The sequence below is a fragment of the Phoxinus phoxinus genome, assembly GCF_949152265.1.
Source record: "Phoxinus phoxinus genome assembly, chromosome: 22".
In the NCBI taxonomy this organism is placed as follows: Eukaryota; Metazoa; Chordata; class Actinopteri; order Cypriniformes; family Leuciscidae; genus Phoxinus; species Phoxinus phoxinus.
Window position 1 is genome coordinate 14,967,430 of NC_136897.1, and position 25,948 is coordinate 14,993,377.

Below are 25,948 nucleotides of genomic sequence, written 5' to 3' on the forward strand. Positions count from 1 at the left end.
AAGCGATGTTAAGGGCCTGGCCTGAACTTGTCATAAAAGCTCAGTTTGGAGTGGTTGACCCTGGAAGGTGCCATTAGCGAGCCCACCGCAAGGACCCTATCCCATTCTTCTTCGTTGTATATAATAAAATCACGCGTGGGACACACTAAAAGGACAATTAGAGAGAGACAGTCTTGCAAACAAGCTGTTTCTGAAGAAAAAACATTGTAAACATTTTAAACGAATGAAGGAGTTAACTGACCAGCTAGGAGAAATGGGTGCAGTGATTGAAGAGGAGGACCAGATTCTAACACTGCTGGGTAGCTTACCACCAAGCTATGCTACAATTGTCACTGCACTGGAAACTAAGTTGGACAGTTTAACGTTGCAGTTTGTTCAGCAAGCATTAATAAATGAAGAGCAAATGTGAGCGTCTGCTGATGGTAACTATGGCGGTGCTATGTCCAGCGGTGCTCTGCCGATGGCGTGTCAGAGATGTCAACACAAGTTTGTGGTGATATGCAGGCTTTTTCCCAAAGCAGTGAGAGCTGACAGATCCGGCTTGTGGAAATGTTACAAGTGTGGGAAAGAAGGACATATCAAGTTTGACTGTCCAAGTAAGAAAAACAGACTAAAACCCACAAAGGCAAAAATGTAACATGTGAACATGAAGAAGACTCACCTGAGAGTGCCTTAGTCGCTAGATGGGCAAACCAGGTCGAGTAGTTGATCGACTCTGGAGCTTCAAAGCACATGACGTGTCCCCAAGTTATCCGGAAATCTCTTCTCAATGGGAGCTGCTGTCAAAAAAGGAAATACTGTGCAGTTCAAGAAGTTTCGCTGTTACATCCGTGATAAAAATGGACAAAGATATGATGACCTGTCACTGTTCGTCAAGTGCATAGCAGCCAGCTTGTAGCACCAGCGACTGGGTCACACCACTAAGTTGAAGGAACTTTTAAAAACTGGTGAATGGAGTGGACTTTCCTGCAGAGAAAGAATTGATCTTCTGTGAAGCATGTGTGGAAGGCAAACTGTCTAGGAAGCCACTTCAGCCAGTGAGAGAAATCCGTTCTAAACGTAAACTAGAGTTGGTGTATAGTCACTATAAGATTTTATAGTCACTATAGTGACGTCTGTGGTCTCATGGAGACTGAATCTATAGGTGGATAAAAGTACTTGATGGGTACACTGAAACTTGCTCTCAAGTATGAACGGTCAGAGTCTGGAACTTTGGGCGGTTTTTCAGATGCTGAATGGGCTGGACACCAGGTCGATCGTCGCTCTACAACCGGTAATGTGTTCTTACTGCGTGGGGGAGTGGTGAGTTGGCTCAGCAAGAAACAGTCAACTGTTGCTCTTTTAACAGCAGATGCTGTATACGTCGCACTTAGCTAAGCAGCTCCGGAATGTGCCTGGCTTAGATGACTACTGAGTGATCTTGGAATGGATGCTACTTCATGTGGTGATCCTGGAGGACAACCAAGGAGCCATTGCAATCGCAAAAAAATCTGGTTGATCATTCAATAACCAAGCACATTGACATTCGCTACCATTACATTCATGAAAGTGTGCAGAATGGACAAATACAACTGCAATATTGTGCTACAAATGACATGAAGGCAGATATCTTGACCAACCCATTGGTGAGACAAAAGTTTGAGTAGGAGTGAGATTAGACTTTGTTTCATTTAATTCTGTTTAGTTTGATCTTAAATGGGCTAGACTGTGTATAGTGGTAAATATGTTATGCTGTAAAACTGTAACATGGAAAAAGAATAAGAAAAATACCTTTTTGTTTGTGTCAATAGGTTTTGATTTAAAAAAAAATTAGGTTGTGAATTATTGTATTTTGCCATTATTTGAAAAGCATTTTTTAAGTGATATAATTTACTAAGAATAAATTTACTCAATCCTACTGTAAAATTAAGTGGAAGTGTAGTAATATAGTAATTTGCCAATATGTGTCAATGTTGTATTATTGCCATCTAGTGTGTTACTACAGTTCTGTTTTTCATTCCTCTTCTTCGTAAATAATAAAAGCACGTGAAACTTCAATACCCCGTTTCTTCCACAAGGTGGTTCTAATATTAATGAAAATTATGCTGGTTAAGCTCCATGCACACACAAGCTCGGGATCTTTTAAATCACTGCATCAACATCTCTCATCATATGGGTGGGGTAAGGAATTCTGACAGCTGGATTGTTTGCCGTCGGATTCTGTTCCCCCCGTGTGTCTTAAACAATGAGGTTATAATATTTACAAAACTGGTGCAGGATAAGTTGGACGATACCCTTGTGGGCAATGCGCTGACATCTGGTGCTTTTATGTTTCGAGTGACCTGAGTTTGAGTCCCGGCTCATGGACTTTTTAATGATCCCATCGCCCTATCTCTGTCTCTCCCACTTTGCTTCCTTTCTACATACCATAACATGATAAAAAGCAAAAATGTTAAAAAAATATACATTTCAACTGATACTGGTTAAGCTCCATCCAAATACAGAACAGTATCAACGTCTTTTAAGTCACTATATCAACACATATCATATGGGTGGGGAACAGATTCCAACACCTGGATTGTTTGCAAACGAATTCTGTTTCGGAAAAAAATTAGGTTCTAATATTTACAAAACTGGTGCAGAATGGTTTTTGCTGATAGGCTTGTGGTCAGCACACTGAGTGGTACCAGATGGGTTTGAAGATCACTAAAATTTCAGTATGATTTCTTCCAGGATATTCTCTTTTCCAGAATCCAATTGAGGAGTTCTTTTGCCCTTGGAGATAGAAAGGATATCATCAAAACTTCAACAACCTCAACTTATCGAAAATCTAAAAAATTAAAAAACCTCAACAACCACCAATGTGCAGCATCCACCTGGATGATGCGACGGCAGCCATATTGCGCCAGAACGCCCACCACACACCAGCTTACTGGTAGAGGAGACAGTGGTGAAGCCAATCAGTATATATATGGGGATGATTAGGAGGCCATGATGGACAGAGGCCAAAGGGCAAATCTGGGATTTTTAGTGACCACAGAAAGTCAGAAGCTCGGTTTAACGTTTCATTCGAAGGACGGTGCTCTTTGATAGTTTAGTCCCCACTATACTGGGGCGTTAGGACGCACACAGACCACAGGGTGAGCGCCCCTTGCTGGCCTTGCTAACACCTCTTCCAGCAGAAACCTGGTTTTCCCAGGAGGTCTCCCATCCAGGTAACCATGCTCAGCCCTTCTTAGCTTCAGTGGACAACCAGTCTTTGTCATTGTGATGGAAAAGAATAAATGGTCGAAAAATTATATATATATTAATGCTTTTGCATTCTCTCGCAAAAGTTTTGCTTTTCTCCAAGAAAATTTGCGTTCATTTGCAAAGAATTCAAAAGTTTTGAGAGTGAATGAAAAGGTTCTTGGGGGAACACAAAATGTTTGCGAGAGACCGCAAAAGCATTAAAATAAAATGTTCCTCCCATATCATATTTTTCCTCCCATCACCATGACCCTTTAGTTTAGAGTTTCCGTAGAAATATATATTCAATAAGATATACAACTGTTAGAAAATACTTTTGGCTGGTTCATGTCTGATTGTGCCAATGTAGTTTATATTATATGAATATATTTAAAAAACACTTAAAATTACATATATTGTTTTTGTTTGATATTGACAGCTGTTTGGGGGATTATTTTATGCCACCAAAATCTATTTTTTGACTGTATTTAAAGGGTAATTTCTACTTCTACTTTATTACTTTTAACGGTTAAGCTAAACAGGAGCAAAATAAAAATATAAAATATGCTTATACATTATATCATACAAATTTTTAGTTTAACTCTCTTTATTGGTGTTTTACCAATCAGAGAGAAAATGGAAAACAATACAAGGTTTGTATCAACATATTGATCAATAATAATAATAATAAAAATATACAGGTGAAATTAAACAGACAGATTGCTTACTCTCTGATTCAAAAAAAAAGAAAAGAGAAAAAAGAAAAAAAGAAAAAAAAAAGGATTATATCTGCTTGCTTCAAAACATGCTAATACATTATCCAATAATACAAGTATAAATACTAGTAGTGTAGTATGCATGTACAATCTGGTATCAATAAAAATAAAATACAGCAAGACTGTAAATATTACTAAGGAAAGAAAGAAGAAGAAGAAAAAAACAAACAAAAAGAAACAACAACCTTACAACACCTTCACATCATTTTTAACAAATCAAAGCCATCTGTCAAGAAAACAAATACAATTTATTTCCCCTTTTTTATGTACTCTGTTTCTTAGAGAAATAATGGTGGGAGAGAGGACAAAACAGCTAGGGTCAAATGCAAAAGAATGGTTATTTAAAGAAAAAATATTATTTTTTAAAATACAAAAGAAAAGGTTGCCAAATCATATGAAATTGTTCTGTTCTGCCAATCATGGTAAATCTAATTTTTTCTATTTGGATAAACTGCAGCAGGTCGTGCATCCAATGAGAGTAGCTGGGTGGAAGAGGATTTTTCCAGTTCATCAATATAAGCCTTTTGGCAAGTATTAAGCAAAAAGCTAAAGCATTTGACTGTAAAGATGATAAAGATACATTGGCGGGATTAAGACCAAATAGTGCCACTAAGGGGCAGGGTTCAACATCTAGCATGAAAACATTCGAGATTGACTTGAAGATTGAAGTCTAGAAAGAGGTTAATGCTGGGCAAAGCCAAAAAGTGTGGAAGAGAGTAGCCGGGGCCTGCCGACATCGGTCACATGTAGGATCTATATCCGGGTAAATTTTGGACAGTTTAGCTTTCGTCCAGTATATTCTGTGTAACAGCTTAAACTGTATTAGTGAGTGACGAGCACAAATAGAAGTGGTATGAACTCGACGGAGGACCTTTGACCATTCTTCATCCGTAAAAACATGATTAAGATCAGCTTCCCAGTTCTGCTTTATGTTAGACATGGGTGAAAAATCTGAGTGCGGAGTAAATGAAAAAATTGTTTTATAAATATTAGAAACAGCAACTTTAGAGACTTTTATCTCTAAAACTTGATCAATCTCTTGTTATATCATACAAATTTTTGACCAGTTTTGAAGTTATTAAAGTTTTGTTCCTGAAATCCCTTCTGCTGGGATCAGGAAGATCCTATTTTTGTGGGATCAAAGCTATCCCACTCTTACTAAAAAAAGTTTTTTAACACAATGATGATTTGATCCAGATCAAAACCAAGATTGGATTTGGTGATCTTATCCGATTTCAGAACCCCCTGTTTTAAGATCTGAACCTATACGATAACCGAAATCGGTTGAACAACTGCGCGGGGACCATTAGAAAAGTGTGGGAGAGAGATAAGGCCATCCCAAGAGTCACTGTGGAAGATGACTGCACCAGCATAGCGAGTGGAGGTGACATCAGTATTTTAGTTTAGCACTTTCAACATGCAAAAGAGCAGATTTATATATTTTTAAAATAGACAATGGAAACAATAATCTACACAATTTAAGCAATGTGATTCTTATTTTCTTTTTTTACTGCGGAATGGATAAAATATATGAATTAATCATTTTTAGAAACTCTCTATCTGTTTGACTCTGTATTAACACATGACAACAACAATTTGTATGTTATTTGTATCATAAAAAAAACTATTTTTGCAAATGTACTGTGACATCTCTGAATCCTGCATTATAATAAATACAGTGATTATTGTACCTTATTGTAACTTATTGAGTCCTTTCAACAGACACCACATGTTCTGAATTTTGGCATCACTTGACTGAATTGTCAATAGCATACACACATACTACTCTGCAGTATTTGCTGCTGTTCCAAATTCAGCCCTTGTGTTAACTGTCATCTTAATGAGGCACAGGTGAAAACAACAAGCTGATTGAGGAATAGATTTGATTGGCCAACCTGTAGCAGCGAATGATTCAAAGGTTAGTACAAATAGCACATTATGTCTTAATACACTTGTCAATGTTTATAGACAAGAGTTGTTCAGTAACTTTAGGTTGTTTTTTTCCTTTTGGTGCTCTGTTGTGTACAACAAACTCACCATGCCTTGGACAAATGGCATATTACTTTTCACAATGTCTGTGACCATGTTGACGTCTTTAAGGGCTAGTCCTGAGTCCTTTTCAGAAACTGGGACTGCTTACAGAGCAGTCTCTGAAAACATCCATTTTGGCAAACTTTTAATTGGTGCTCAAGATGTAGTATCTGATAAAGAAATGGAAATATCTGGGCTGAGGTCAGCAGAAAAGTCTGATGGATACCAGTCAAATGAAGAAGGTAATTTGAGATTAATTTAACGTGGGACCTCCTACTTTTAAATGGGAAGTATAACTTAACTTGAATTGTTTTTAAGAGCGGTTCCAGCTTGCTAAAGCTAAGCTGCGACGTCTGGGTCCCTTTGTGCACTGTGGAAATGATTCAATGACCTTGCGCATTCCAGGACAAATAAGGATGCCACACTTTCTGGTTGATCGGGGTAAGTTTTTTTTTTTTTTTTTTTTTTTTTTAACAATAGTTTTTAAATTCATTTTAATATTTCTTTATCAGGAGTTGAGTCACCAGTGCCTTTGTCTGAGATGCCATCCAGCTGTGGTTTCTCACTGAAGCGGGCACGCAGAGATGTTTCTCTTGATGCTCCATACCAGGGCTGTCATGTCAGACAACAGGTTAGTTTGCATACTAAAGATGACAAGTGCACTGTAGCTCTGCTTCAACCAAGTGAAAAGTGGGCCTTGCATGATTTTTCTTTTTCTTCCCAAATCTCTAACAGGGTGGACGTTATATTCTGCCACTCATTATAATGGGGGCTCCAGTGCAAATGTCTTGCCCTGTGAGTCCTCCCCTCCCTACAGTGTCCTGCTTCCCTTCTGGCATGATTATCTCTCTTGCCGTCAGAGCAGATAATGTTAAAGTTCGAGGCAAGTCACATAATTCTTTGAGTTTAATCTAAGAGGTGAGTGAGCTTTAATTTTTTTCTCTTTCCTCTTAGTTGATGGATCATGGCAGCCTCTGCTTCTAGCATATTCTAAATGTTCATTCACATTGGAGACTGTTGATGGTTCACTGGTTGTCACTGCGCCATTCACAGGAAGCTGTTGGGAAATTAAGGTACGAATAATAGTGCCCTTGTCTGATTCAACAACAGTAGTCAACATTTGAAGTGGATAAAGTTCTTATAAGACAAGAACGGGTTATGTTCAAAATTCATGTACAACTCTGATGAAAGGTTTTGATCCACTGTATATAAATGCTAGTTGATGGTTTGTCTTCCTCAGGATACTGATATACAGCTCCATTTCATGTACTGTGACCGGGAAGTGACTCTTTCTTGTCCTGTGACACAACCAACGCTGGCCCCAACCACCATTGATCCATTCCAGGACCCAACCGACAGTCAACAAATGATTTACCCTTTCCCAATTGGCAGACCCTGGTGGTATCCATATTATCATGGTCGCCCTGGTGTAAGACCTGTACCTCCCACTGTGCCACCTACAACGACAACTACTCCTCTTCAAGACCCTAACCAACAAATGTTCCAACAAATGTATCCTATGTCAATGTTTGATCCATATTACTTTAATTATAGAGGTTCCCCTGTAGCACCGAAGCCTCAACAGTCCAGGTACCCGAAATATCCTCCGTATATGTACCCCCTCAAGAGCCCAGTTGAAGCAACAACTACACCTTCCACGACAACTGCTGCCCAGTTTGAGCAGTTTGCAGGTTATCCTCCACAGTACCCAAAGTTTTATGGCCCTAATCCTATTGTGCCTCCTGGTGTTCAATACCCATTCATGCCCCAGTATCCTCAGGATCCAGTCTTTCCTCCTCGCAGCCAGTATCCTCAGGATCCAGTCTTTCCTCCTCGCAGCCAGTATCCTCAGGATCCAGTCTTTTCTCCTCGCAGCCCCAAATATGTGTCTTCTCCTGCTCGGTCATCCTCTATCTACTGGTCTCCCAAACAGTGAATGCGATGAGTAATTGTAGAGGTATTCCAAAGTGGCAATTGATACTGGATGTATGATATCTCAATGACTTGTGTAGTACTTTAATAAACCTTAATGAGATGCTAATTGTTGCTGCTTTTTTCTTATTCCCTCAACTGGTTATGCCAAAGTTTTATTTTTTACAGTCTTGTCCTTCAATCTAAGACGAGAACTGTGGGATAAACTGAGCAACTTTCTGTCAAAGTGCTTTTTGAATGACTTGCTGCTTCTCTAATTGTTCTGTCATTCCTCCTGGAGGACCATGTACACTAAGGTTGAGTTCCCCAAAAGCTTAAAGGATAATTCCGGTATTTAACACCTTGAGTCTATATTGTAGTTTGTTTTGGATGAACAAGAGTGGTGGACAACATTTTTTGACAATGGTTCCTCGAGTTTTTGACTATAAAAGAATTGGCCATGGACCCATTTAACATTGGAGTCAATGGGCATGTCTGAAAATGTCATTAAAAACACCTTTAACATTAGTTTTCAAAACTGTGCAACTCACCGAGTGATTAGTGATGTTAGTTGATGTTCCAGAAACAAAAAGTGTTGCGAAATACAGTTTCTGCCATGTTTTAGTCATTTTGTAAAATCCCATTGTTGAAAAAATAGTTCCACTATAGCAAAATAAACGGATTGGAATCATATATTGCGACGATATATTGTTTATAATCATCAACGAACACCACTAACCACTCGGTGAGTTGAACAGTTTTGTAAACGAACATTATTGGCTGTTTTAATGACATTTTCAGGCATGCCCATTGACTCCAATGTTAAATGGGTCCATGGCCAATTCTTTTATAGTCAAAAACTCGAGAGAGAGGAACCATTGTCAAAAAAATGTTGTCCACCACTCTTGTTCATCCAAAACAAACTACAATATAGACTCAAGGTGTTAAATACCGGAATTATCCTTTAAACTGTCATGCATGTGCTGCTGTGCGACCTAGGTGTTCTTCATATGCTCTAAAAATCTATGCCCAGAGCAGGGACATTGATACGATGAGTTTTGTATAAAAACATCATTTGTATAACAATTTCACATACTACCTGTTCTAAATGGTGTTTTAATTAGTGTCCCAAATGTTGTAGGTTTAATTTTTTTAAAGATACACTAAATGGATTACTTTTTCCTCCTAAAATCTGAAGTGTGGATCCATGGCATGCACACTCTACCAGCTTCTATTGGCCACAACCCATTGTGCGCTGGATGAGGATTAGAACTACAAAGTGTTCAACAAACATGGTGGATGGTCAAGGAGCAGGGTTTAGATAAAGGGGTTTGACTGAATGATTATCAGTATTTAAAAAATATATTTATTGAATGTTATCCACATATTTCATCTGCAACAGCATTGTGAACTTTTGTGATACATTTTTGGCCATTAACTTTTAAATGCATCATTGTACAAATTGCAAATGCATGAGTTCTACACATAAACCCAATACTGGCAGATCAATGTGCTACATTTATCTCAGAAATGGTAGGAAATAAAATGCAATTGAATGTGGAGGTTTTTAACTGTGACCATGATTTACAGGGCAGTTTAAATGGTGAGTTGATGGTCCTTAGACTAGTCTTCCTTTTGTAGAAATTAGGCTATGTATCTAACATTTTTGTCCTCTATCAATTTGACAATTCTTTAAACTCAACTGCTCTCAAAACTGCCCTCTTGGTTTTACAAAAATTACATGAACTTCTGTGTAACATTTTTCCAAACAAAATTGTTATTCATTTCAATTAGCCCCACATTTATATATGCTGATTTAGCAATACACATGGAATGCAAATTTCCTTGTTTACACATCTTTCTCAAATACAACATCTATTGATATCTTCTGAGCAATACACATGGAATCCAAATTTCCTTTTTTACACAGCTTTCTCAAATACAACATCTATTGATATCTTCTGAGCAATACACATGGGGCCTCATTCATGAAACATTCGTAAATATACGAGTAAATATGTGAGTGATCTGCGCGTAAAGAGACCTTCCCGAAAATTCTTCTCCTGATTCACAAATACTTCGTAAACGTCAGATGTGATAGTGAAACGTGTGTGTGTGTGTTATGAATTCCAATCTGTCGTAAATGGGACGCGCGTTCACGCTCATTCTCAATTACCATAAATCCCGCCCATTAAATCCGACTGACAACTATATATGGGCATCATATTATGACATCAAACGAAGGATTTCAACATGTCTTCTTAAAAGCGAATGAAAAATAAAAATTTCTCATTATCAGATAATATTTTATTATCAGAAGTTCATTCAAAACGCCACATAACAGGGCCGGATTAACCATTGGGCAATTGCCCAGGGGCCCAGGACATCTAAGGGGCCCTGGGCACCGTCAAATATTATGTCAAATATTATGATTAAAATGTCTCCACGATCTGCTTTTGAAGAAATATCGTAGGATCGTGCATTCTATCAGTTTTCTGGCGCCTCCGTCTCAAGCCTACTGTACAGCGCGACGTATATTCACATGAAATGCAGAGGAACGGGACACTGTAGTTTATAAAAATTAATTATTTGCATGTGCTTTAAAGCCTTGCCGGTTAAACATGTCATTCGCTGCTGATGCGCTGTTCTAACGGGCGCTTTTCTGAGCGCAATAACGTTACACCCGCCGACGCGCGCATGCACTAAAAGCCTACAGCGCCTGTTATTTCAAGCGTAGTGGCGTATCAGGTCCTAAAAAAAGCAAGCTTGGCAGATATTACAGATGCAGTTACTGGAGTTTCATCTGTTAATCGAACAGTCCCAGAAGTGAAGAGAAAATGGTTCGACATGAAGCACGACTGCAAAAAACGAATTAGTTCACTTCGAAAAAATATAGCCGAGCCGTATTGAGCAATTAATTATGTGATTAAAGTGTTCCGTTTGCAGATGCTATTACTGGCTCTTATAATAAAAGTAAAAAGAAAAAACATATGTAATTAATATAATAGCTATTTTTTCAAAATGCTGTGTAAATATGTCCCCGATTAAGGTGAATTAAAATGCAGCCTTATTAATGAGCAAAACGTTCGGAAGTTAAACGCACTATTTACACGTGGTTGGGAGCAGGTGTAGATTTCTTTCGTACCAACTAACATTTGGAAAATACGAACATTTTAATGAATCCGAAAATTTACGCCAGAACCACTTTACACACGATTTACACAAGAATTCGTTCTGCTCGTGTTTCATGAATGAGACCCATGGAATGCAAATTTCCTTATTGTTTACACATCTTTCTCAAATACATCTATAAAACAACTAAGAATAAGAATGATAAGGGTGTAAGAGCTCTAGTTTGTTCAAATATGTGAGCCATGCAATTACTGCACTTATACTGTAAACAGACATCTATAGTGCTGCTTCAAAGTAGGAAATCAGACTGTTCTGCAACAGTTATAGTATCAACTTTGCAATCAATGCTACCATTAGCATAGCAGTGCATCTCATTATGAGTACTTGTATATTGATGAAGCGGCTTGAATCTTCACAAAAAAAATGTGATGGAGGAATGTGATTGGCCATCAATGTACCTGGACAACGAGGAGGCAACATCATGTTTGCCACAATTTCAACCACTATGGCACATAATGATGTCTTGGGGCAACAAAACACCAAACGGCTCCTAAACCAAAAAACTCCCTCAACCTCTTTCTGGAGGGTGATCAGGAGCAAATGGAGTGAAATTTTGTATTTGTTTGAGACAATGTCCACTCAGCACTGGTGCCAGAGGGGTTTGAGGATCACTCAAATTTCAGTAGTATTCCTTCCAGCATATTCTCCTTTCCAGAATCCAATTGAGGAGTTATTTTCCTCTCTGAGATGGAAAGATTGAAACCCTTAATAAAGTCTTCTTTAAACAACGGAAGACTGTGTTTTTCCCCACAGTGCATGATTCATGAAAATATATGCTGTGATGTTGATGAAATTTTCTGGCCAAATATAATTAATAGGCAAGATCAATGATTCAATGACTGCAGTGATTTATTTATGCTGGGATCAGGAGAATCCTGATTTTTTTAAATCAAAATAAACTGAATGTATGCTGGTGCAGTCATCTTCCACACTCCTGGGATGGCTGTATCGTTCTCCCACACTGGACATTCAGATTCTGAATCTGAATGTCCAGTGTGGGAGAACGATACAGCCATCCCAGGAGTGTGGAAGATGACTGCACCAGCATAGTGAGTGGAGGTGACATCAGTCTTTAGTTTTCATAAACTACGGCTGCGAGGAGGATAGACTGGATCCTGAGGATACTGGCTGAAATGTCCATATTTCCATATAAATAGCAGATTTTTATATATTTTTAAAATAGACAATGGACACAATATTTAAGTAGGCTAATATGATTCTTATTTTCTTTTTGACTGCGTATTTATATGTTTTTTAAACAAACTACCTAGAGTGTAATGGATAAAATACATTAATGAATCATTTTGATAAACTCTCCCTGTTTGACTCTGTATATTCATATGTGTCCCACATGACTAAAATGTGTATGTTATTTCGTTGTATCATAATGAAATTTGTATTGTAGCCTATGTACTGTGACACCTCTGAACCCTGCATTATGTAATAAAGTGATTATTGTACCTTATTGAGTCCTATCAACAAATACACAAGATGTTCTGAATTTTGGCATCACTTGACTGAATTTTCAGTGGTATACGAGCATAAGACTCTGCAGTATGCTATATGCTAGTATGTCAATTTTTACAGTCAAGAGTCTTTCAGTAGGCCTAACTTTTTTTTTTTTGAGGCACTGGCACTGCAGTGTCAGTCCCGCACACTCAAAAACTGCAAGTGGTCCACACAAAGAGACCCATAGGTTTCGTACAAAATGGGGATGACGAGACCTTATTTCGGGGTGGTGAACAATTCTTAAATTTAAATTGTGAATTTCACAATTTGAAGCCAAGTTGAGCCTCTGATGTGGTCACTCCGTCATATCGTGCCACGCGCAGTGTGACCGCTGCTTCCCTCACGCGTTGTGAGCGCGCTGCTGACGTCACAGTGGGAGTGTTCCCTCAGGAGAAATTAACGGACATCAGCAAAATTCTCTCTCAGCGCTCATGTAAGTTGTAACCGCAAAACGTTTATGTTTTTGCCTTCCATACATTTCCAGAGTTAACTCGAAGCCGCCGCCGATATGTTGTAGTTCGGTTTGTGGGGTTGGTCACAGTCGGTCAGTTTGTTGGCTGAGCTGTTAGCGAGCTAGTCGGTTTTAGCCTGTGTTGCTGATGACGTTAGCAGCCTAGCCGCGCGATGCTCGCAGAGCACGCCGCGAGATCAGGTGCAGCAGGTCAGACATCAGCGAAACCCGCCATACATCTGATCTCACTGCTTTATTCAGTAGCCTAACATAAATACTAATAGAATATAACTTACAGTAAACTGTACAGAGCATTGCAGCATAACATTCATACAAAAAAAACTCTTAATGGGGGATTTGGAAATCGATCACTTTCAGTTTATTATTAAAAATATAGAAGACTGAAAAGAAAAATATGCATCTTGGAGATAAATCATAAAGAAAAATAAAGAATTTAACAAACGCAAAACTTTTATTGTATTTGTTTTCGGTAGATGAAAGTATCGTTCACGTGGATCAATACATGATTTGAAAGTTTTGCCCAAAAAATCTGAATGTTTCTGTCAAAAGCTAAAGTCAGAATATCTTCAACACTATCGTAACGTTACAGAAAGTAACGTTACAAGCATTACCAAAGAGTTGACATGGTGTATGTAAACCTTAAAGGGGACATATGAAAGGAATCTTCCACTTAATATTATATAATTCATTATTTATATTTAACTAATATGTCAAAACTAAAAATATATTGCTTATTGCAAATAATAATTTCATATTGTGGAGGCAGTGGGTCTTCCAGGTAAGGAGTGAAGGAGTAAATGTACTGTAGATAATTTTTAAGTGATAATTTGCAAATAATATAACGAATCCACCCACTCGCATGTATGCTGCTGATGTAAGGTCCCATCGGGTGGTGCCACCCAAACAAGCTCACTCGCGTGATCCGATGGTGATGATGCTGTCGGCTGCTGCCTGTCTGTATGACTTTGACAGGCGTTTACATACAGTCTATAATGTAACTTGCAGCCGGGTTTAAGGGTAGGTCGTTCTTCCTTCCGCTCGAGCGGTTTGAGCGCAATGTTTCCGATTTTTGTTATCAGTCCCTGCCGGTGATTGTGTGCAGCGGCGCGTTATATCGACCATCTAATAGTATTAGCCTGGGTTGGGCGTAAACTGTCCATTTACCAGCTAGCCGGGCAGCTAACACGGCTAGCAACAGCATCAACGGACAGTGCAGGAAAAGGATCGGATTAATTCAGTCCTCAGCCACATCCGTTTGTCTCACTAAGTGAAATGGGTTTGTATTCATGCTTTAACCCTCTGTGTTACATGTCATGCTGAAATCTGATAGTGACAGCTCGAGTTTATAATGGCACGACGAGAGCGTTAGCTTAATTCACTTAGCCAATCTTATGTGTCTGTTGCAGTTTTTGATAGTCTTTTTGATCACTCCTTGGTTTTGTTTTATGGGCACGTAGGCCTGTTTGACCATCGGATAGACCGCATGCAGCCTAAACCAACCCATCCGGTTGGTTGTAAAACCGTAGTCAACAATCATCATTAATGTCTTGTTTTCTTAATGCTTTCTGCGTGAAATTCTCACACGTGGTTGTTTGACAGTAAAATGGTTCACTAGTTACGTATAAATGTAGTAAAATTTGATCGGCTTGTTTTAATTTTTAACACATTAGTGTTAATATACATGATATGAATGTACTGTTTCTGGACAAGTCAGTGTTACTTCACTAAATTATATGCATTTTCACTCTTTTCAGCATGTGATAATCCTACATTTATGAGGGGCAAGTTGACTGAAGTCTCAAGAGGACAGTGACACTGAGGGACTGTCATTGTCTATGAGACCGTTCTGGATTTCGTCTTAGATTTATCCTCAGTATCAGATTTCGGTGTTGAGAAGACTGAGCAGGATGACTGGAACTGAAGGTATGGAAAGTTGTTTATGTCATTCATCACATACGTTTTTTTCAGGAACATCTCGTAACAAATATTTAGCAAATTAAGTTATATGCCATCAGATAGATGCATTGAGATTTATAATGCCACTGTTGTTGGGTGTGCTGAGTGTCCTGAATGTCTTGACTGTAGTGAGTGTAGCATTGCTCAAAGGCACACTTGCATACAGACAGAGTGACGTGACCTTGGGAAGCTATGAGAATGGCACTGGATAATGGATACAGAATAAGCTGACCCATTTCAGCCACAGAAAATACAGTGCTTTTGATTGCGATTTGTTCAATTGCATGCACTATCTAAAATATTTTTTTAATAAATGTGGGCACAGGGTGAAATAATAAAGACGTTAATTCAGCAGGACAAGTTGTTCAGATTTTCAGAAGCCTATAGCCAGTTTAGCTATTTTTAGCAACAGGCTTAAATGTCAGAAATTTAGAAATATTTTAAAAGTATATCTACGCAGTATCACACAAATAAAGGTGCACTGTTCTGCTGAATATCTCATAGGCAAGTTCTGCAGGCCAAATACTTCATGTATTAGTTCACGGTGATTAAAAAAATGAGTGGTATATGAGTGGGATACTTGAAATCTTAAAATAGGCCTATGTCTTTAAATTTATCCCATTTAATGCACTGCTGATACAGCCATACACCTGGTCCGCAGACTAGAGATGCACTGATTGATCGGCTGGTGACCGGAATTGGCCGATTTTTTCACGTCAGGCCGGTCAGTCTGCCATATGCAGATTTTATGCCGGTCAAATGCACTCGGGCGCCGCATGATTAACCTTTTGAGCGGTATGGTCTAGGGCTGCACGATTAACCTTTATCGCATCGATATTGAGGTTTTAACTCCCGCAATAACCTAACCTCAGGAGTCTGAGGTTTTTTCCCCCGCCTCTGACATTTGAGTGACAAACCTATTAGCCAATCAAAATGGTCGAATCTCGCGTTCCTGGCTTGCTGGCCAATTAGAAATGGCAATGGAAACAAGGTTGTATGCAGTGCTCCGGCTTTCTGTCAGCAGCAAAGCAGCTAACACTAGTGTTGTCAATAATATCGATACTGAAATATCTGAACGGTACCAATACTAATTTCCCGCAGGGCTCGCAAAATCGCCCGCCCGACGTCCCGGGGCTATTGTGTTTTCCAGTCGGGCTACCAAAATGCATAACCGGCCTGCCCGACGGGCTATCTGAAATAGTGTTCGCTTCAGTCTTGTTATAATCAGATTCAGCGCGTTCTTCGTCTTCAATCCGCAGTGGCGCCGAACAGAGCGCGCGTCAGAGAGGACAGGGTGTATGTGTGTGTGTATGTATATGAGCCTCATTGGTCTGTCACTGCTCGTCAATGTCAGAATATTAGAGATTACCAATCAAATCAAAGTAGGCGGGATTTATATTCACAGAGCGCGAATTTGAGCAGAGCGACTCGACGCTTCAGTTTACGGTCAAGTGCGATAATGTAAGTAGCTAAACTAAATATTTCACATTTGACTTTTTTTAGGTCATAAATGTTAAACAAATGACAAATTATCAGGCAAACGAATTTACTTGTCTAATTTCGCCATTTTAAATTGAAAATAGGCCTTTGTAACGTGACTCGTGGAATGTAATTTGTTTACTGTCATTGTGAGGGGACGAGAAACAAAGCCGTTTTCATCTTGTTAGGCACAATATTAATAACGAATGTGTACATGTTGAGAATTAATATAGTACAATTTGTAGCCTTCAGTAAATTAAAAAAGATCAGCTTTAGGAGGGGAAGAGACAGGGCAAGATGAGGAGACTGAGAGAAAAAGAAAGAGTGATGGATAAGAAGTGAGAGCAGGTATTGACAAATACTGCCCGCTGACATGGTTTTAAAGCTATTTCTTATCCTTTTTTTGGCCTTCAAACGTCTTGAAATGCACATATCAGAGAAATAAAAAATTTGAACCCCCTAACAACCTTATATTTAGGACCTATTTGATTATAAAGCCCTTTTTACGGCCCTGTATTAAGATCAATAATGAATGTGTACATATTGTGAATAAATTTAATAAACTTAGTTAGGCTACCTAGCTTTCAGTAAATGAATGTGTCTGAGAAAATGATTGAAAATTAAAATGAAATCAACCTATCAGCTGACCCCAAGTTTACTTTCGTCATTGACAGACAAAAATGAAAAGCCTATCAGTCAAAGCTCAGCTTTAGGATGGGAAGAGCCAGAGCAAGAGAAAAACAAAGAGAAAAAGAGTGATGCTGATGAGGAGAGAAAAATAATCAGCTGTGTGACATGGTTTTAAAGCTATTATTGTCCAATTTTTTTGGCATTCAAAACATCTTAAAAATGCACATATGTAGATCAGAGAAATCAAAATTTTCTCGGGCCCCCGAGAAAATTATTGCAGATTGGCCCTCGAACACCCCTAACTAGTCTACCTCACATTTGGGACCTCAGTGATGATAAAACCCTGCCATCTGCATGTTAATGAAACTAGTTAATTGTGAGCGTTAGACCCTAACCCAAAGTGTTACCTTTTTTTAATTTTATTTTTTTATCATACCCTCATTGGGGGCTGAGCCACAGACAGATTAATGTTCCATACTGGTCACACACATTTCACTTCAGAGAACCAGATGTATATTTGTATTGATGATTCTAATTTGATTTTATATCCAATTGTTGATATTTGTGTTTTGAAAAAGTTTTTGATTCATGTTATGACTCCCACCAATTTTCTACATTAAAAATTGTCTTTTTATGTGGGCTAGTAAAATTCATTTCGGGCTACCAAAATCTGAAGAGTGCCTGCCCGAAGGGCTACCAGCGATTTAGAAATTTTGCGAGCCCTGTCCCGAAGTATCGATACTAGCCGAGCGGTCACTTTCACTTCTCTCCAAAGGCGCATTGACAAACACCACACGTGACGCACTCGTCTCATCCGCTCTGGTTAAATAGCAAAAGTGAAGTGAATGGAAAGATGGCGAGGGCGGCGCCCCCGCGACCGGCTTTGGTTGATTGATAAAGAACACCGCGAGCGGGCATGTCGGAGAATAGCGCGGACAAGCGTAAAAACACACCGCGAGCGGGCATGTCGGAGTCAGAGAATAGCGTGGACACGCGCTACACACCGCGAGCGGGTATGTCAGAGAATAGCGCAGACACGCGCTTCACACTGCGAGCGGGCTGCGGGCACCACTCATTTTTTAAAATGATTTTATAGGTGAAAACAGACTTAAGGAACAGGCTCCAGGGGTACCATTTAGCAAGCATAGGCTACGCTCAGCATCAGGGGTGTTTGTTGTTTGGACAGACCTTTCCCCACTGCTAAAAAAATCCTAAAGGAAACACTGTAACTCTTCTCATTTTAACTTTTCTGAAACATTAACCAAGATGGCCTAGTATTGTTGTTGATATTAGTCTGTGTTGTCTCGTTTTTTCACCGTAATTCTATTATTTTATTACTTATTTTATTTTATTATATTATTACTCTTATTTTAAAATGTGTGCAATATAACAGTTTCATATTCAGTAAATGGCAGTGGACTACAGAATTATTTAGTTTTTCTAATTGTAAATCTAAATCTAATAAGAATTCATTTTCTATTTTTAAGTGTTAAAGAATTTAAAAACAAATGACCAAGTGTTTAAGTTAATTTCCATTATGTCTTCTTATTCTTTGGTATTTAGGTTCAGGTATTTAATAATCACGAAGCATCAAACAATCTCATTACCTCAATCACTATGTATGTAGTTTATTTAACCCTCTGTGTCGAAGTAACAACACATTTTATTCATAATTTTAGGTTTTATGCACTTAAAAGTATCGAATGCAAAAATCGGAAATCACACAGCAATCGCAATATTTGTCAGAAAAACCGCAATTAGGTTTTTTCTCAAAATCATGCAGCCCTAGTATGGTCCCATATGTGTGATTTTTATTTCTGTGCCCCTGAGTACGGTGCCACATATGGGATTTAAAATGTTCAGTGACGTCGCATTACTACCAGATTCAAACTGTGCTTTCGCGCGTTGGCTGGTGCTGAGCCAGAGTCGGACCCGTTCAGCGCTGTCATATATCACAACTCTGCTGTGTTTTCAACCGCATAATGTTTATTTTAGGTTTCAGACATCTATACACACATAAGCACGAGTAAAACAATACATTTGGAGAATAAACACTAATGTCTGTGGAAGCAACAATAACAATCTATTCAAATATAATTTGCCGACTGTGTGTTATTCCTATCAGACAAACATAGTGGAAGTAACTATAAAGTTTACTATATTCTTCTCACAGTTCACCGGCCACTTACTTGCATCTATTTCGGGAGAAACTGATGAATTCACATCCTGTAAATCTGAGTGACAGGACAATGGCGGCGCCCATCTCACGTTATAGATCAAGATTATAACCAAACACACTCACTTTATTTGAGAATCGGAATATCAGATAGTTGATGACATGGTAAGCAAGTTTGTGAATATTTTGAATAAAAAAAGGAAATAAAAGCGACATCTGTCATACCAGTGTTATTTTGGCTACGGTGTGACGCGTCGCCATGGAAACATTAAAGGGAACGTTCTAAAATAACGGTCGCCTTGGGAAAAAATCACTCTGAGGGGTCAGTTAGAATATTTTAAACTTACATGTGAAAGGGTTAAAGAAAAGATAGAAAATAAATATTTGTGTGTGCTGTAAAGTGGTTAGAAAAAATTAGATCAGAATCGGCTAAAATCCTTTTACATTCATGCATTTGGCAGATGCTTTTATTCAAAGCGTCTTTACCTGGAAACCAATCCCTGACCTTGCAGCTGAGTTATAGGAAAACTTAGGAATCAGTCAGTTTGATTCATAAATCACTGGATTTGATTCAAAAGCGAATTTTGTAAATTCAATTCAATGAATGTAAAAGTATTATTATTTGTCAACATAATGAAAAAAAAAAATCTGGAACTTTACTGGAATACTTGTCAACTCGGGAAAGTTTAAGAGCTTTCACTTATTGTACTAAGCAACTGTTGGCTTGGTGTGACCTTTTGTGCCACGATGGAGGAGCGTTAAATATCAACTCAAAAATACTAGAACAGACTGGTGACAAGAATGTTGCTCATACAAGTTATTGAAGGTACCATCATTTTTTGAGCTGATAGAACTGTTGTGAGAGCACCCCAGGGTGTTATTGGGTGTGTGCAGGGCCTGTTAAACTGCTGTTGTGTTGAATATGATTGTGTTATAGAATAGCTGTGCCAGGCATGTGCGTCACTCTGTCACTCGTCTGTTTAATTATGCATGTAGGACACAGACACATCAACACTCCTCTCCGGGTAAAGCTTCACAGAAATGACTGTTCATTCACAGTACTGCGTGTCACCTTGCTGTCATGCCACTCCCACATCTGCAGGATACTGTGTTTCTTAACTAATTAAGGTCAAGTTTGTTTACTGCTAAACTAGGCGTGGATTTGTTTCCTGCTTTACTATGTGTAGGGCTTTAGTTTAGTCTGGACCAACATGTTTCTTGATTTCTGTTTGTGGATGGTTGATCTAGGTGTGATTGGGATTTATGTTCTCGAGGTGATTTTTGGCAGTGTCGCCTGTTTGTAAAGGGTAAGAATAGAGTCGTTTGTATTTTTCCCAGAACACTAAAGATGGTGAGGTTGTGAATTACTGTATCCAGTGGTACAGTGTGCAACAGAAGGATTTTGGATATGACATCCCATTAATTTCCTACAAAGTTCCTTCATCTTGAAGCTGATTGGATCTTTATTTTATTATTTTTTAAATATACATATGCCATTGGTTAGTAAATGTTTTAGTTTACACGCCATATATGTGATTCCACCAAATCAGCTTATCTTTGTAAAATGCCACAGCTTTTGAAATATCTGAACGTAGACTCTTAACATCAGTCAATCAAGCATTATATTATGATATCATGATAATAAAGCACTATTTAATGTTAGAACTTTGGTAATTAGAACTGAAACTGAGCACCAGCCAATGAGATTGCCGTTTGCACATTTGTTCCGCCCACTACCGGAGAAACCGACATAACTTCAGCTTGTTGTTTAAAACTAAATAATTCCAATAGAACTCTGTTATTTTGACAATAAAATACAACAAAGAATATCGTTTACACATAGCACGTTGATTCTGCGTGGTATGTAAGATATCTCTCTCTTGCTCTGCATGTGTGTGAGAAACACAGCGCTCTCAGTAAAGCGACGGTTTTGACAGAAAGCAAAGCTCTCAAGCGCTCAGTCAATGTTCAGCGAGTGAAAATATATCTATGCTAAACTTATACTTAGCCTCTAACACTGGCGAGTAAAATCTAAGAATTTATTAGCCAATGGCTAATGATAGACTTTACTGATAGATAGATTTGTCTATCATGATAGATAGATTTAGTCGCATATGCGAGTGATTTACTCTCATTGTAGAGGGTTGATGTATGTGTGTGTGTGTGTGTGTTTTATGTCTTCATAATTTTTCATTCGATTGTCATTCGCAATGCTTCATAGGATAGTAGTTATTTCCCTCATTAAAGCTGTTAAGTACACAGTACACAACTTAGTTTTATGTAACGAAGTTAATGACTAACTTTAACAAAGACTTTTTTTTAGAACCCTGTGGGAAAAATACTACTGGAGTCAAGATTGCAAAAAATAATAAAAAATGGGGGCGGGCTCTTAGACTTAAGGATTTTTTTTTAGTAATCCAAATGAGAATTGAAACCATGGCTGATGAAAAAGTGTCTCACTACTGTACTCTATAAAGAGTTTAAATTATTATGGAGTGCTGTGGTAATGCAGTAAGAGGGTTCACGAGTGTTGAAGTAAGCTGAATAAAGAGGATTACTGGCTCTGGCTGTTATTCTCTCCATCTGAGGCCCATCTTAAGCCTGAGCTCCACCGTCAGACTCAACACATCTTGATTCAACACACCTGAAGCTCTGGCTCTGTTTTAGAAAGGCTTATTTTAGACTTCCTAATGCTTTTATGCAACATTCTCCATGTCATATCCGCAGGTAATGCACCATGACATCTAATGATGTAATCAAAAAGATTGTAAATGTAACCGGAAATGACTCAACTCATCAAAATCATGCATCGTAATCCAAACATGGGCACACCCTTTTTTCATTGTGTGTATCTGTACCATTGAAGTGAATGAATATAATTTCTAATCTTTGTGTCACAATAGGTTGAGTCTCATCTCACAACCTTTTTTTTCCACAGCCAACCCTAAACTGTGAGCCAGTGGCGGTCAGGCTGGACTAATGGTAAGAGGCTGTTTATCTTTCTCTAAACCTCTGTTAATCTATATCATAATATCTATATAAATGGTATGTCTTTAATTTTTATTATATTGTTGTTGTCCTGAAGAGAGTGTTTAGAGAGTGTTTTGTCAATCTAAACAGTTTAGAGCATATCTAAAACATAAGCTGGATTGAGTTTTAGATGGGTTGCGCTTGATGGATAAATGATTGGTTCAGAGGCTGCCTGGGGTTGTAGTATTGCCTCGGTCGGCTCCACTGAGGGTTTGTCACCTTGCCTAAGTTCACTTCTGTGTTTAACAATGCCAAACCCATCACTCATCATCACCTCTACTCACCTTAGCTTTGTGTTAGGGCAGCACGATTAATCAAAATAAAACCAAAATTGCTACATGGCTTAGTGTGATTTATCAAATTATAATTAAATAAATATATGCGCTGTGTGTTTAAGAGTGAAGCACTGCACTGTGTTCTTACATGTGAGCAGCTCATTATCCTGGTGTTTGCAGCATCCCAGAACGGCTTGGGACGCAACAGAGCTTGTCAACAAAAGAAAAGCTTTAGGCTTTAAAGCTTTCCCTGTACCGGTAGTTTTAAGACAAATTAAAATTAAGACAAATATTAGTGTAATTTTATTTTGTAATGTAAAATAATATTATATTATTTCTTAAATACTCTTTATTTTGCAGTGAAATATTATAATTGTAATATTTCTTGTTTTATTTTTAGTCACTTTTTAAATACTATATTTTACAGTCATTGATATCACAAAATTTGTCAACAATTGCAGCCCTACAAACAATCACAGCAAACCTGGATTTATTTTTTACAAACACAATTGCAATTTTTTATCAGAAAATTCAGAATTGGATACCCACTCCCTCAAATCGTGCCGCCCTACATTGGATTTATGCTTCTGACTGTATCCCAGGGGTTTTGATTATGATTATTGATTATGATGAAATTAAGGAATTTCTGCAATGATTTTCACTAAGGGGTCTGAAATTGTGTAAAATGCTGTAAATGTGTTGCTCTAGAAATGCTCTAATGTTGAGCCAGATACCCTTTGAGCATTTCAGAAATTAGCACCCTCATGTTTTCTTTGTAGTTCTTTCATACCTCATTCGCTTGGCAAAACCCATGGCTAAAGACTGCTAGTAGTCTGTCAATAGTGATATTGCTAATGTAGTTTTATTTGGTTGGCTCAGAAGCATCAAGGCGTGGCTTATTTATTAATCCATGACCTCTGCCATCACTCTCATTAATATATTGGCGAACATGATCATGAATGGAAATGAAATCTATCTGCAGCAGACTGCAAAAAACATCAGCTGCATCTTTTTGCTTCTGAGCCAACCAATGCACTGCTTTTGTGATTTGAGTTCATGTAGTTGTTGCTTGTGTTCCATCGCTTACAGCTGCATGACATAATCCATTTTATTTTCCTTCTGTGGTAGACAAGCATGACTTTGCGCCAAACCACAGATGCATGTATGCTCTCAGAGTCCACCTGACTGCTGCCACTCTCTGCTTCCTGGCTTTTGAGACAGCCTATCAGAGGGCTGGTGGAGGCGGGGCTTAGCTAGACCCCACCCCTTTGCTGACCCTCTGAGTGAGACTGGCACCTCCTGATGGACCAGGGTGGTAGCGAGCAGCCTGGGGCCGAGGAGCCAGACTCTGGGGGTCGAGCAGAGCGGGAGGTGAGCAGGAGGGCGTCCGAGCCTGATCACGGCCTGTCCAAAATTACTCACAATGCCTTGGAGAACATGGGTGCGCTGGGCCACGGTCTGAAGCAGTTCTTCCAACCTCAGCGCAGACGCTCGTCCGTCTCGCCACACGACTATGCCTCTTCCTCCATAGGCCCTATCCCTGAGCCCCCAGAAGCGGGGCCAGAGTTGGGGGAAGCGCCTGCCGTCCCTAACTCTGACCCCCACGCTTCCGCCCCCCCTGCAGCTCTGAGCCGCGTGCTGCAGCAGATTCGAGGCCCCCCCATGATGAAGAGAGGGACCAGTCTGCAGAGTCGCCGTAGCAAGGCAGGGGGGGGAGGGGAGCCCCCCCAGAAAGGCAGCCCCCAGATCCACAGGCGCAGTACCCACGAGACCTTGCTGCAGGCAGGACGGCCGCGCTCCTCCTCCACCACTGATACACCCAGCAGCCCTGCTTTGGTAGACATGTTGCTGACCTCGGGGTACCACTCCACTGAAGAGTCTGATCGGGTAAGTGGCACCTGAACGTCACACTTTTGCCAAAGTGATTTCTTCCATGATCACGCTGTGGTTATTGTTGGTAGCAATCATCTCCCAAGGAGATCATTCATTTCATTGACAAAAATATTTATTGACGCTGGACATTATAAAAAATATTTTTTTTGTTTTACCATGTATTAACATTTTAATTTCCTTTAAAATGACTTTGTCAGTAATCCTTTTTTAATTAATATTGTTATATTCAATTGCTGTATTTTACAAATGTATGCCTTTTAAAATTCAACATTCGGTTTACTGTGACATTTGGTATAGATTTATCAACTTCTTAAAGGGTACCTATAAGGGGGTCTCAGGTGTCCCCAGAATATGTCTGTGAAGTTTAAGCTCAAATTACCCCACTGATAACTTATTATACCATGCTATAAATGCCCCGTTTTGGGCGGAGATTCTGTTGCCAGTTTTGGGCGGAGATTCTGTTGCCAGTTTTGGGCGAGGCCTGTTCTACTTCGATGTCACAATGGAGTGCATTCCTGAACGGCTTATTTTGAGATTGTTTCTGATTTATGGGGGAAATAACAGAAAATATCTTTTATCATAATAGGGTGGTTGTGTAGTATATTTAGCTATGAATGCCTTGATTTCCCCTCAAAAGTATTTTGAGTTTCTTGTATAATTAAAATAACCGTTTAATTTACAGCTATTGTGGAAATCTTCTTAAACTTGAAAATAATCAGTTAAAAAATTATATTATAATGCAAAATACTAAACTTCAAATAACTTAAAATTGAAAAATATAAATTTGTGAAAAATGTTTAATAATAAACCAATATTATATAATAAATATAAAAATCATGCATCAGAAGAATTTAAAATATATTTAAAAAATTTAACATTTTTGTGTTTGGGTCAGTTAAATTTTTTTCTGTTTCCCAAAAGCATCATAACCAAGTAGATTGCAAAACCGCATTAACAGGCCATTAACAGTAAAACAATTCCTTGCTGTTGAGTTCTACAAAGCATCCCAGCATGCCTTGCACATACTAGTAATCGTGGAGACGTGATCAGTGTTCAGTAGGAGGTGATAGTTGGCTGTTTGAAAGCAATGGAAAGTCAGATTCGAATTTAACAGCAATCTGTACAGATGGCAATCTGAAAGATTCTGTCTGAAAGAAACCTCCAGGATGGATGGACGGACGAGTTGACAGCATTCACAGGTCAGGAAGCTTGTGTAGCAGGTCACTATGTTCTCTAAGCCTTGCTATATTTAGCCAAGTCTTTGGATGCACTTCAGTTCATGGCGCTTCTTCAGGCAGCATTGAGTATAATGTCAAAATCAATGCATTTGTGCCTTTTTTCTAAACAGGATGTGGGATCAGGGTAACTGTTTGCTTTATTGTGTCCTCAAGGATAGACTCAAGGTTAAGTT

The 25,948-nt window shown here is 38.8% G+C and overlaps 2 protein-coding genes across 12 annotated transcripts in view; both read left to right on the top strand.

The window, feature by feature from the left end:
- The first annotated feature begins 5,898 nt into the window (after positions 1–5,898).
- On the top strand, positions 5,899–8,279 carry LOC306990201 (uncharacterized protein). The gene is made up of 6 exons (XM_079596740.1): positions 5,899–6,256; positions 6,333–6,455; positions 6,527–6,645; positions 6,750–6,897; positions 6,969–7,087; positions 7,255–8,279. The coding sequence occupies exons 1-6, from the start codon at positions 6,022–6,024 to the stop codon at positions 7,948–7,950; spliced, it is 1,440 nt and encodes a 479-aa protein (XP_079452866.1). The 5' UTR covers positions 5,899–6,021; the 3' UTR covers positions 7,951–8,279.
- Positions 8,280–12,895: 4,616 nt separating this feature from the next.
- Positions 12,896–25,948, top strand: part of tmcc1b (transmembrane and coiled-coil domain family 1b) — a 30,669-nt gene continuing 17,616 nt past the window's right edge. For 2 of the 11 annotated variants that reach the window (XM_079598363.1, XM_079598354.1), the window contains exons 1-4: positions 12,934–13,059; positions 14,853–15,021; positions 22,278–22,321; positions 24,269–24,531. In XM_079598363.1, coding sequence (XP_079454489.1) covers positions 24,307–24,531 — 225 coding nt within the window. In that variant the 5' untranslated portion in view covers positions 12,934–13,059; positions 14,853–15,021; positions 22,278–22,321; positions 24,269–24,306. Of the gene's footprint in view, positions 13,060–13,963; positions 14,375–14,852; positions 15,022–22,277; positions 22,322–23,772; positions 24,532–25,948 lie in introns of those variants that run through there. The other 9 variants (XM_079598353.1, XM_079598358.1, XM_079598359.1 and 6 more) reach the window with 9 other exon arrangements.